Source organism: Puma concolor, chromosome E1, assembly GCF_028749965.1.
Source record: "Puma concolor isolate L17-30 chromosome E1, mPumCon1.1.hap2, whole genome shotgun sequence".
In the NCBI taxonomy this organism is placed as follows: Eukaryota; Metazoa; Chordata; class Mammalia; order Carnivora; family Felidae; genus Puma; species Puma concolor.
Genome location: NC_141680.1, coordinates 28,530,118 through 28,543,726, shown reverse-complemented (window position 1 = coordinate 28,543,726; position 13,609 = coordinate 28,530,118). Strand labels below are relative to the sequence as shown.

Sequence of the window (13,609 nt, the reverse complement as noted above, 5' to 3'; positions counted from 1 at the left end):
GGAGAAGAAAAATACATTTGTGTGTGTGTGTGCTTAAAATTTTTTTTTAATGTTTATGTATTTTTGAGAAAGATAGAGACAGAGTGAAAGCAGGGGAAGGGCAGAGAAAGAGGAAGACACAGAATCTGAAGCAGGCTCTAGACTCTGAGCTATCAGCATAGAGCCTGACACAGGGCTCGAACCCATGAACCATGAGATCATGACCTGAGCTAAAGTTGGACACTCAACAGACTGAGCTGTCCAGGCACTTCAGTGTGTTTAAAAAAAAAATTTTTTTTTAATGTTTATTTATTTTTGAGACAGAGAGAGACAGAGCATGAACGGGGGAGGGTCAGAGAGAGGGTGACACAGAATCTGAAACAGGCTCCAGGCTCTGAGCTGTCAGCACAGAGCCCGACGTGGGGCTTGAACTCATGGACCACGAAATCATGACCTGAGCCGAAGTCGGCCGCTTAACCGACTGAGCCACCCAGGCACCCCCACTTCAGTGTGTTTTAAGTTAATATAAAACATATAAAATATGTTATATCAATTTTTATGATGTCTTGCTTGAATTGATTAACCAGTCAACTATTGGTCCCAATAAGGTTGGATTGGATGGCTTCTACTCTACTCGTTCAAGAATAGGAATTGCAGCATAACATAAAATAGCAAAAATTTGGAAATGGTGGGTTTAGTTAAATTATAAAACATTTATATAATGAAATGCTATGTGACTATAAAAAAAAATTATGTGGATCTCAATTTAAAAATGGGCAGAACAACAACAAAAAAGGGCAGAAGACATGAACAGGCATTTCTCCAAAAAGACATACAGATGACCAACAGACACATGAAAAGATGGTCATCATCACTTATCATCAGGGAAATGCAAATCAAAACCACAATGCGATATCACCTCATACCTGTCAGGGTGACTAAAATAAAAAAACACAAGAACAAAAGGTGTTGGTGAGGATGTGGAAGAAGGAGAACCCTCTTGCACCATTGGTAGGAATGCAAACTGGTACAGCCACTGTGTAAAACAATATGGAGTTTCCTCAAAAAGTTGAAAATATGATGCAGCAATTGAGCTAATGAATGAGTATTTACCAAACCAAACCAAACAAAACAAAAAAACAAAACAAACAAAAAACACTAACTCATAAGGATACACATACCCCTGTATTTATAGGAGCATTAATTATAGTAGCCAAACTATGGCAGGAGTCCAAGTGTCCATCAATTAATGAATGGATAAATATGTGGTATACACACACACACATACACACACAGACAATGGAATATTATTCAGCCATAAAAAAGAAAAAATTGCTATTTACAATGACATGGATGGAACTAGAGAGTCTAATGCTAAGCAAAATAAGTCAGTCAGAAAAAGACAACTACTATATGCTCTCACTCATATGTGGAATTTAAGAAGTAAAACAAATGAGCAATGGGGGAAAAAGGAGAGAGAGAGAGAGAGACAAACCAAGAAACAGACCCTTAACTATAGAGAACAAAGTGATGATTACTAGAGGGGAGGTGAGTGGGGGGATGGGTGAAATAGGTGATAGAGATTAAAGAGTGCAATTGTCGAGGCACCTGGGTGGCTGAGGCTGGCATTGGGCTCTGCACCGACAGCTTGGAGCCTGCTTCAGATCCTCTGTCTACCTCTCTCTCTGCCCCTCCCCTGCTTGTGCTCTCTCTTTCTAAAATAACATAAATACTAAAAAATAAAGTGCAATTGTTGTGATGAATATTGGGTGATGTATGTAATTGTTAAATCACTATATTGTACACCTGAAACTAATGTAACACCGTATGTTAACTGACTGGAATTAAAAAACAAAACTTTACAAAAATGATGAAGATCTATTTATACTGACATCAACATATGTCTAACATATTTAAATGAAAAAAATCAAATTACAAAGCAGAATGTATAGTATAATATCATTTCCATTTTTTATCAAAAAATTCCAAAAACACTCTTCATATAAGAGATATAGCTGTATATATGTGGAAAGGAAAGAATGTTAAATTATGAGTGTTTTCCATTGCTGCTCCTGGTCTCCCAAATTTTCAAGGAAGGAAGAGTCCTTTATTTACCTGACTAATGAGCCAACTATGGGATTACTTTCTCTGAAAAATGAAAAAGCCTACAGACTGCTTTACTTGAGAAAAGAATAGAGAAACATAAAGGAAAAGAAAGGGAAGAGGAAGGAAGTTTGAGAAAAGGTGCCTATGAGTATGGAGGGAGAGAGAGAGAACATGAGCATGTGAGCCGTTTTGAGAGATGAAGAAAAAATGGCTAAGGTAGACATTTTGGAAGTTTTATGGTGACATGCAATATCATTTTCATGTTATTCATTTTCTCAAATGAAAAATGTAAAACTGACATTTGTTCCCTTATTACAGGACAAAAGATTAAAGAAGTGAAATAAAAATGAGTTTTATTTTATTTATTTAAAAAAATTTTAATGTTTATTTATTTTTGAGAGAGAGAGAGAGAGACAGAGTGCAAGGGGAGAGGGGCAGAGAGAGATATAGACACAGAATCCAAAGCAGGCTCCAGGCTCTGAGCTCTCAGCACAGAGCCCGATGTGAGGCTCAAACTCACAAACTGCGAGATTATGATCTGAGCCGAAGTCGGATGCTTAACCGACTGAGCCACCCAGGCACCCCTAAAAATGAATTTTAATTCTACCCAATGCTTTTAGATCAAAGCTCTCTCATTGATAATGCTAAAACAACCAGCAGCCTTTATTTTTGAAGGCATTGACTAAACATAATTTTCACTACAGATATTTGCTCAAGTGCTGTAGCAATTGGGATTGTCAGCTATATAAGATGTGTATATGTGTGTATAATCGCATATTGTTTAAAACTTTTTATTAGATCATAAGCCTTCTGCAGTTTCAATGACTGCTTGCTTGTATATAATTTTTTCTTCTTTTTAAAGTAGACTATTAAAAAAATAAAATAGACTTTTTCAGAACAGTTTTAGGTTCACAGCAAAATTGAGAGGAAGGTACAGAGAATTCCCATGTCCCCCTGTCCCCACATATACATAGCCTTCCTCATTATCAATATCCCTGTATAGAGGGTGCATTTGTTACAATTGATAAATGTACATCGACACATCATTATCATCCGGAGTCCATAGTTTATATTAGGGTTCACTCTTATTGTTGCATATTCTATGGGTATGGACAAATGTGTAATGACATGTATCCATCATTATAGTATCATATAAAGTAGTTTCACTGACCTAAAAATTCTCTGTTTCACCCATTCAACCCTTCCTCCCTCCTAAACCCTGGCAAACACTGATCTTTTTACTACCTCACTAGTTTTCCTTTCCCAGAATGTCAAATGGTTGGAATTGTACGGTATGTAGTCTGAAGATTGGCTTTTTTTTTTTTTTTTGCTTTTTTATTTTTTTTATTTTATTATTTTTTTATATATGAAATTTATTGACAAATTGGTTTCCATACAACACCCACTGCTCATCCCAAAAGGTGCCCTCCTCAATACCCATCACCCACCCTCCTCCCTCCCACCACCCATCAACCCTCAGTTTGTTCTCAGTTTTTAACAGTCTCTTATGCTTTGGCTCTCTCCCACTCTAACCTCTTTTTTTTTTTTTTTTTCCTTCCCCTCCCCCATGGGTTTCTGTTAAGTTTCTCAGGATCCACATAAGAGTGAAACCATATGGTATCTGTCTTTCTCTGTATGGCTTATTTCACTTAGCATCACACTCTCCAGTTCCATCCACGTTGCTACAAAAGGCCATATTTCATTTTTTCTCATTGCCACGTAGTATTCCATTGTGTATATAAACCACAATTTCTTTATCCATTCATCAGTTGATGGACATTTAGGCTCTTTCCATAATTTGGCTATTGTTGAGAGTGCTGCTATGAACATTGGGGTACAAGTGCCCCTATGCATCAGTACTCCTGTATCCCTTGGATAAATTCCTAGCAGTGCTATTGCTGGGTCATAGGGTAGGTCTATTTTTAATTTTCTGAGGAACCTCCACACTGCTTTCCAGAGCGGCTGCACCAATTTGCATTCCCACCAACAGTGCAAGAGGGTTCCCGTTTCTCCACATCCTCTCCAGCAACTATAGTCCCCTGATTTGTTCATTTTGGCCACTCTGACTGGTGTGAGGTGATACCTGAGTGTGGTTTTGATTTGTATTTCCCTGATAAGGAGCGACGCTGAACATCTTTTCATGTGCCTGTTGGCCATCCAGATGTCTTCTTTAGAGAAGTGTCTATTCATGTTTTCTGCCCATTTCTTCACTGGGTTATTTGTTTTTCAGGTGTGGAGTTTGGTGAGCTCTTTATAGATTTTGGATACTAGCCCTTTGTCCGATATGTCATTTGCAAATATCTTTTCCCATTCCATTGGTTGCCTTTTAGTTTTGTTGGTTGTTTCCTTTGCTGTGCAGAAGCTTTTTATCTTCATAAGGTCCCAGTAATTCACTTTTGCTTTTAATTCCCTTGCCTTTGGGGATGTGTCAAGTAAGAGATTGCTACGGCTGAGGTCAGAGAGGTCTTTTCCTGCTTTCTCCTCTAAGGTTTTGATGGTTTCCTGTCTCACATTTAGGTCCTTTATCCATTTTGAGTTTATTTTTGTGAATGGTGTGAGAAAGTGGTCTAGTTTCAACCTTCTGCATGTTGCTGTCCAGTTCTCCCAGCACCATTTGTTAAAGAGGCTGTCTTTTTTCCATTGGATGTTCTTTCCTGCTTTGTCAAAGATTAGTTGGCCATACGTTTGTGGGTCTAGTTCTGGGGTTTCTATTCTATTCCATTGGTCTATGTGTCTGTTTTTGTGCCATGGCTTTTTTCACTTAGTAATATTCATTTAAGTTTCCTCCATGTCTTTTCATGGCTTGATAGCTTATTTCTTTTTAGTGCTGAATACTATTCCATTGTCTGAATGTTCCACAGTTTATTTATTCATCCACTTACTGAAGGACATCTTGATTCCTTCCAAGTTTTGGCAGTTTTGCTATAAACATCCCTGTGCAGGTTTTTGTGTGCACTTAATACACAAAACTCCTTTGGGTATATACCAAGGAGCTCAATTGCTGGATTGTTTGGTATGGGTATGTTTAGTTTTGTTAGAAACTGCCAAAGTATCTTCCAAAGTGGCTATATCATTTTTAGTCCCAATAACAATGAATGAGAGTTCCTGTTGCTCCACATCCTTGCCAGCACTTGGTGTCAATGTTGTAGATTTTGCCATTCTAATAGTTGTGTAGTGGTGTCTTATTTTAATTTGCATTCTCTGATGACCTGTAATGCAAAGCATCTTTTCATATGCTTATTTGAATGTGTATATCTTTTTTGGTGAGGTGTCTGATAATGTCTTTGGTCCATTTTTAAATCGGGTTGTTTGTTTTCCTATTGTTGAGTTTTAGGAGTTCTTTATGTATTTTGGGTAACAGTTCTTTATCTGATGTATCTTTTGCAAATATTTTCTCTCGGTGTATGGCTTATCTTTTTATCCTCTTGACAGTGTCTTTTGCAGAGCAGAAATTTATAATTTTAATGAAGTCCATCTTTATCAATTTTTTCTTTCTTGGATCATCCCTTTGATCTTGAGACTAAAAAGTCACCACCAAACCCAAGGTCATCTAAGCTTTCTCCTATGTTATTTTTTAAGGAGCTTTATAGTTTTGTGTTTTACTTTGAGGCCTGTGATCCATTTTTAGTTAATTTTGGGGGAGGATGTAAGGTCAGTGTCTAGATTCATTTTTTTGGATGTGGATGTCCAGTTGTTCTAGCACCATTTATTGAAAAGGCTGTCTTTTCTCCATTGTACTGCTTTTGTTCTTTTGTCAAAAATCCATTGACTGTATTTATGTGGGTCTATTTCTGGGCTCTGTATTCTGTGTGATTGACCAATTTGTCTATTCTTTTGCAAATAACACATTGTCTTGATTACTGTAGCTTTATAGTAAGTCTTGAAGTCAAGTAGTGTCAGTCCTCTGTGTCCTTCTCTTTTATTATTGAATTGGCTATTCTAGGTCTTTTGCCTGTCCAAAGCTTCAGAATTAGTTTGTCAATATCCACAAAATAATTTTCTAGGGTTTGATTGGGATTGATTAATCTATAGATCAGGTTAGGAAGAACTGACATGACAACATGTTGACATGTTGACCTTAGAAATTGTTACAAGTAGTTCAACCAATTTATTCTATTTACTCAGCAGGTTCTGGTTCATATAAGCTGTGGGAACCAGGATCCAGACAGTACTAAGGAGTTCTTGGTTTTCTGTTTGAAAGAGCACTTAGACTTCCTGGACTTTCGTGTTTTAATGGAGAAAGTAATAACACACTTGCCAGATTCTATACTTGCTCTGTGATAGTATTACATGGTTCTGTGTGTGACCTTGAGCAAGCTTGTTCAACTCTTTGTGCCTCAGTTTTCTCACATATAAAATGAGGGAATAATACCTTCCTTTATAAGGTTGCCATAAAAATTAAATAAGGAAATACATGTAAGTGTTTTTAGCATAACACCTGGCGTATGCTATGTATTCAGTAAATGGTAGCTAGTAGTAGTTTGCTATTATGGAATTTTCTTTCTCCAGAATTTTAAACTATGTCAGAAACATATGTCAGAAACAGCTATGAATTTTACCAAATTTCACACTTAATTCAATCTGATACAAATCTAGCTGTATTCATGGTAAACTTGAAGTAGTAATAGAAAAGAATTTTGTTTGGTTGGTTTTTGTTTTTTATTTTTAATTTAATTTAATTTAATTTAATTAATTTAATTTTTTAAGTTTATTTATTTTGAGAGAGAGTGCCCTGGGAGCATGCATGTGCACCTGAGGGGGGAGGGGCAGAGAGAGAGGGAGAAAGGGAGAGAGAGAATCCCAAGCAGGTTTTGCGCTGTCAACACAGAGCCAGACATGGGGCTCAAACTCACAAACTGTGAGATCATGACCTGAGCCAAAATCAAGAATTGGACATGTAACCAACTAAGCCATCCCAGTTTTTGTTGTTTAACTTAAATTATAAAAGGAGTTTAAAGGAGCAATAGAATGAAACATACTTTTTGTTGTTATTGTTAATTCAAGTTAGTTAACATACAGTGTAGTCTTGGCTTCAGGAATAGAACCCAGTGATTCATCTCCTACATATGACACACACTACTCATCCCAAAAAGGGTCCTCCTTAATGCCCATCACCCATTTAACCTATACCCACACTCACCTCCCCTCCAGCAATCCTCAGTTTGTTCTCTGTATTTAATTATTAATTAATTATTAATTATTGTTAAATGTTTATTTATTTTTGAGAGAGAGAGAGGGAGACAGAGTGTGAGTGGGGGAGGGGCAGAGAGAGAGGGAGACACAGAATCTGAAGCAGGCTCCAGGCTCTGAGCTGTCAGCATAGAGCTTGACGTGGGGCTTGAACTCAAACCATGAGATCATGACCTGAGCCAAAGTCAGATGCTTAACTGACTGAGCCACCCAAGCACCCGTGTTCTCTGAATTTAAGAGTCTTATGGTTTGCCTCCCTCTCTGTTTTTATTTTTTTCCCTTCCCCTATGTTTGTTGTGTTTCTCAAATTCCACATATGAGTGAAGTCATATATCTTTCTCTGACTGATTTCTTTCACTTAGCATAATAAACTCGAGTTCCATCCACGTTGTTGCAAATGGCAAGATTTCATTCTTTTTCATCGCTGAGTAGTATTCTATTGTGTGTGTGTGCATGTGCGTGCGTGCATGTGTGTGTGTGTGTGTGTGTGTGTGTGTGTGTGTGTACACCACATCTTCTTTATCCATTCTTGGGCAGTAATTGGGTGTTTGGGCTCTTTCCATAATTTGGCTATTGATAGCACTGCTATAAACATTGGGATGCATGTGCCCCTTTGAATCAGCATTTTTGTATCTGTTGGGTAAATTCCTAGTAGTGCAATTGCTGGATTGTAGGGTAGTAAGTGGTGAAACAATATTCTCTTCCACCTAGTTCCCCACTCCTCTGCAATCATCAGCATAAATTCCTTTGAGCAAAGGATGATACAGGTGAAAAGTTACAAGACCCTGTAACCCTTTTGAGTTATAAGACCCTGAACTTTTGAGTTTCAAGAACCCAAAGGCCTAAAAGATTCAAGGTATGGAGTTCATGCCATCAACAGTGGATTTGGAAGAATAGAAGAAGAGTGAGGCTGCTGACTCCACTCAGGACTAATAGAATGTTTTGGGGCCCAATAGGATGTGGGCACAAAGAACAAGTGTTCATGAGCATATACATGGAATGTGTAGGCCATAGGCCTGAGAGAGAGCCCACCTTATTGAAGGGGTCAGCAGACCCAAAGAGGCCCTACTGCCAGGACCAGGCAGGCATCCCAATACCTAGCAGGGCTTAGGTAGGAATGAACACATGGCAGTTTGAATAGATGTCAACCAGAGACCTAACATTATGTCCACCTCTGGAACTTAGGTGCAGCCCAGGAAAAGGCAGGAGGGGGACATTCTACATTCACTGAGATTAAGTTTCTGCCATTGGGTGAAATGGAGGCTCAAAATAGGAATTAAATCTAGCGATACAAAAATAAAGTTAATTTTTTTAACTTCATGTAAGACTGATTTTAATTTAATTTCAGCACTTTCCTAGAAGGGACTGTCCCAGATCTGTAACTGTTCAATGTTGTATTTACTTCACAGTGTATCAAGTACCAAAAATAAAGTTAATTTTTTACACTCCTGAGTTAAGATCTTAAATCTATTAAGATCTAAATATGTTCTCAATGTCTTACTATAATGTTTTGAAATGTAATATCCTTCTTGTATCTGAAAAACTATAGGCTGCCTTCCAAAGATCATGCCTAGAAAAAAGATGTCATTGTCCTTTGAGGCTAATTACACACTACACAGAGGTAAATGCTTTAACCACACTTGGGTAGATTTAAAATATATACTTTATTTGGAAGGGCTGCTAAATTTGTAAGAAAACTACATTTTAGCATACCCATTAGTTAAATGTATAGATGCTAAGTTGTGTAGACTTGCTTTACGAAGATGGGCTCTCTCAAACACCACCATCTTAGATAATTCAGCATTCAGTGCAACAGCAAAAACATAACACGTTAAATCTGGCTGGATGTAGATAGAGACTGACATGTTAGATTTAGTACAACTGTAGAATTAATACTCAAAACCCCCATGCTGCACAGTTTTCCCATATGCTACATAAAAATGCTATATAGTTTCTCACTCACAAGCTGCTCTACTAGGGTGCTAGCTGATTTTATGCCTTCAACTTGCTTAATGTTTTCATTTATATACAATAGAGTTTTACACCACATCGGTCAAACAACCTATTGCAAAATAATTTATGGTAAAATCATAATAAATTTGTACAAAGTATTGATTTAGCATTAATTTTCAAACTGTGAAAGTCAACGAATTATAAATCTGTAAATAAGCCAGTGAAGCAAAAGACATAAATGACAAAAAAATTAGTCATTGTGTTGTATATTTGCTTTTTAGATAGCTACACAGAGAAAATATATGGGAGAAGACTTCATAAAATTTAAAATTAGTAACATAAAAATAACATAATACACAAAGAAGTAGACTATCTCAACAAAATTGTGAAGAAAATCACCCAAGAATCTGGTTCATAATGTTGACATACTGGCATCACTGTTCAGTTGAATGATACCCTGCAAAGGAAAGCAACTTCACACTCTTATTCTTCCAAAAAAATTTGGAAATAGATTGATAACACAATCTATTTAATTCTCAGAATATCATGTTTCTATTTGTGTGCGTATGTTTGAATATCTTTACTATTTAAAAGACCACATTGAAGACATTATCTTGGCAATGCAATAGTCCAAACCCCAGTAGATGTGTGAATCTCCTCTACTACATGCTTTATAATAGGCAATCACCCAGCCTAGGTTTGATCACCTGCAGGGATGGGAACTCACTATCTTTGATACATAATGGTCTATTTGTTTTGGCTTTGTCTGGTTACTTGGAGTTTATGGCAATGCCAGTTCAGTCTCCATATTGGTCAGAGAAAACCTTTTTTCTAAGACCATATTTACCAGATCCTTTGCAACCCAATCTCAGTGGTATCAAATGGGCACAATAGAGATAAGATAAGAGTCATTATGTGAATGAAGATACCATTATCATTATTTGGAAAAAAAGTTAAGTCCTTCATTCTGGCACATTTTATTGAAAATTGGTATCTTCATTAGGTGCTATTAGTTTACTGAAAAAAGTCAAGGTTTTCATTTGGAAAGTTATGTCACGAGAATGTACATTCCTGTCAAGGGTCCTGAGATCCACTGCGATTGGACTAGTTTAGGTTTAGTTCATGTGCCCACCATTGGCCAGGAGAATGGGATGCATTAGGCCTGGTTATGTGCTTTAACTCTAGGCCCAGGAGTAGTATCTAATTAGGTCACATTGAATGTGACAGTGAGCAGTGAATCACAAAGGAAAATAAGGGCTGTGATCAGGTCTACTTTGAATATTGTGCAGGGCTGTGCACTGCACAACTCCCAAGGGTCCACCATTCACACAGTCCACAATGTGATTGGCACCCTCTTGGAGTTTTTCAGTATATAACCTATGCAGCTATATGCTATAATACTAAGCTGTGACTTGTAAAAGAAACAATAAATGCTGGAGAGGCAAATTACAAATGTCCTCTATACTGATTAACTACTTTTGCTTATCTATCTGTTCCCCAAAAGCTTAAGAGGATACTTGTGATCTTCATTTTCAGTTGTTTCTCTAGTCTATTTATCTATATTGTCTCTAAACCCATAGTTTTCTATTCTTTTTTTCCTGCTACAATTTGCACAAAGAATGACTTTCAAGGGTACCTGAGTAGCTCAGTTGTTTGGGCATTTGACTTCAGCTCAGGTATGATCTCGTAGTTCGTGAGTTCCAGCCCCACATTGTGCTCGCTGCTGTCAGCACAGAGCCTGCTTCAGATCCTCTGTCCCTCTCTCTCTATCCCTCCCTCTCTTGCACTCTCTCAACAATAAATAAACATTAAAAAAAGAATAACTTTCATACAAATTTACACCTAGGTTATGTACAATCCTGAAGTGTGTTCTCGAACTCTACTCTTTTGTCACTCATTCAAGAAAGTACATCTGTGGTCTACTGAGCACCACAGGAAAAAAGACCCATGAGCCTCTGGGGAGTGCAGTGTTCATGAAGTGAGTCCTGCTCTTCCCCACAGCAATCAAGTAGAGAATCTCTTATAAACTGTGTTTTCAGAGAGGTATTGCAAGCAGGGGTGACTGGCATTTTAGTATCACAGATGTCCACACATCTGTTTAGGTGACACCCCTGACCTATCACCTGTGCCTGTCTGAGCAGAGGAAGAGTAACTATGAGAGAAATGAAGAGAGAGAGAGAGACTGGGCTTCGTGGAGCAGCCTACATTCTCCTGTATCAGATTAGGAATGTGAGCATTTCCCAAGGGTTGGGGAGCTATGGAGGCAGCTACCTGTCCAACTGAGTTACTCATTGGCTGAAGGTACCCCAACAGCAAGAGGCTGAAGGAGGTGAGGACAGAGGCAGCAGAAGTGAAGCTGGAACCAGACCTCTCAAGACTGAGAACTAAGTTGTGGTGAGGCCCCATCAAGATCTCCAAAGAAACCCATATAGTAGCCTTAGAAAGAAGTGGGCAGTTGGACGTCTGCCACACAGAAGATAACTTTGGTGGTCATGGTGGTGAGCTACTCAGATCTCCATTCAAGAAAGAACTTGCTTTTCGACTACAGGGAGTGCAATTAGTTGCCACTGCAATATCTCCAGGATTAGATGGAGAATTTGAGCTGGGCCTATGCTTTTACTGGGTAGCCCCTGGTCAGCGACAACACAGCAGGAGTAGTAAGGCCTGGCTGCTTCTGCCTGGTGCAAGATTCCTCTAGTATGCAATCATTGCTCCAGAGCTCCTCATAGGTTAGTTGAGACTTTATCAGACCTTCATCGCAGTCTGAGGTTTTCCCTGTCCCAATTCTGTTTCCCCCACCCTATCCTTTATCTTTTTCAGGCTTTACTCCTTGGTGCCTCATATGCCTAACCCTGTTGCAGCATCTAGTTCTTGGACGACACAGCATCCTTGGACGACACAGTATCCTTGGCCAGTTAGCATTTACCAGAGAAATAATGACAAGCTACTTCCATCCCCAGTTAGAGAAAGAGATGTTTGCCTTTTTCACCCTTTCTGCCACTTCCAGCAGCTGGTGAGTAGGACCAGAAAGGCGAGGAGAGAGAAGTAAAGCAGATGATGGGTCCTTACCACTCCACATCCTTCCAGTTTTGGGTCAAGCCTGCCCTGGGAAGGAAGGGGGTAAAGAAGAAACGAAGTCAAAATTAGGGTTGCCAGATGTGCAAATAAAAATACAGGACATCCAATTTAAATTTGAATTTCAGATACATAAGGAATAATTTTTTACTATAAGTATGTCCCAAATATTGCATGTTTCTTAAATACAACACTTAAGTTTGAAGGTTTTACCAGACCTAGGTTTTTTTTGTTGTTGTTTTTGTTTTTTAAGGGCTAGACTTTCAATATTTCAAAAAGGATCAGAAAGTTATAGAATCTGCCCAAGATGTTGAAAGGAAGAAAGAGATTCAACATAGCACAGTTGGGCCCATGAGAGAAAAAAAAGTTTCAGATTTGTACCCCTGAGGTGAAACTCTTCAATGAACTGGTTATATACATAAGCACATAAAGTAAACTTTTCCAACATTTCTATATTAATTGTGATTAGTAACAATTACTAGTTGCTAGAATGCAACAACAGCTTGGTGTCTTCCAGTGAACCTAGCTCTCAGAGACACTTAAGTGGAGCATCATTTATGCAATTCAAAGGGTGGAGGGGCACCTGGTTGAGTGTCTGACTTCGGCTCAGGTCATGATGTCATGGTTTGGGGAGTTCGAGCCCCACATCAGGCTCGTGGCTGTCAGTGCAAAGTCAGCTTTTGAATCCTCTGTACCCTTCTTTCTCTGCCCTTCCCCTGCTCATGTGGACGTGGGCGTGCACGTACTCTCCCCTGTCTCAAATGAGCATTAAAAAAAAAAAGTCAAAGGGTGTAAAAAACCTGTTTTTTTTTAAGAATTTATTTTTTTAATTATGAGAGAGAGAGCGTGCACACACCCACGTGCGTGAGTAGGGGAGGGGGCAGAGGAAGAGAGAAAATCCCAAGCAGGCTCTGTGCTCAAGCACCAAGCCCCACAGGGCTCAATCTCAGGACCTGAGATCATGCACTGAAACCAAGAGTCAGATGCTTAACTGACTGAGCCACCCAGGCGCCCCCCCAAAACCTTCTTATATTCTCAAAAACTCTTAGAGCTGTCCATAAGAAGATGAAAGAAAATAATTTTGTCCTTTTGCCCTGCACTTGCTTGAAACTTCTGAACCTTTAACTTGGTGTAACAAGTTCATCTCATCAGCTTCTAGCCATTGTTGCCTACTGCAGAAGAAGAAGTAGCAATGCACCCTCTTCTCTCAGCTCTCTGTCAAGGTCAGCAGCTGGAAAGAGCCTAGAGTGGAGAGGGTGGAACTTAAAATTGCTGATGAAATACATTTGTTCTGAGAAGCTGAGGA

At 38.7% G+C, this 13,609-nt stretch overlaps 1 protein-coding gene across 1 annotated transcript in view; it reads left to right on the top strand.

Annotated features, from left to right (window-relative positions):
- Positions 1 to 12,540, top strand: part of LOC147574228 (uncharacterized) — a 57,296-nt gene extending 44,756 nt beyond the window's left edge. The window contains exon 3 of the mRNA XM_086686800.1: positions 12,049 to 12,540. Coding sequence (XP_086542926.1) covers positions 12,049 to 12,277 — 229 coding nt within the window. The 3' untranslated portion in view covers positions 12,278 to 12,540. The remainder of the gene's footprint in view (positions 1 to 12,048) is intronic.
- Positions 12,541 to 13,609: the final 1,069 nt, after the last annotated feature.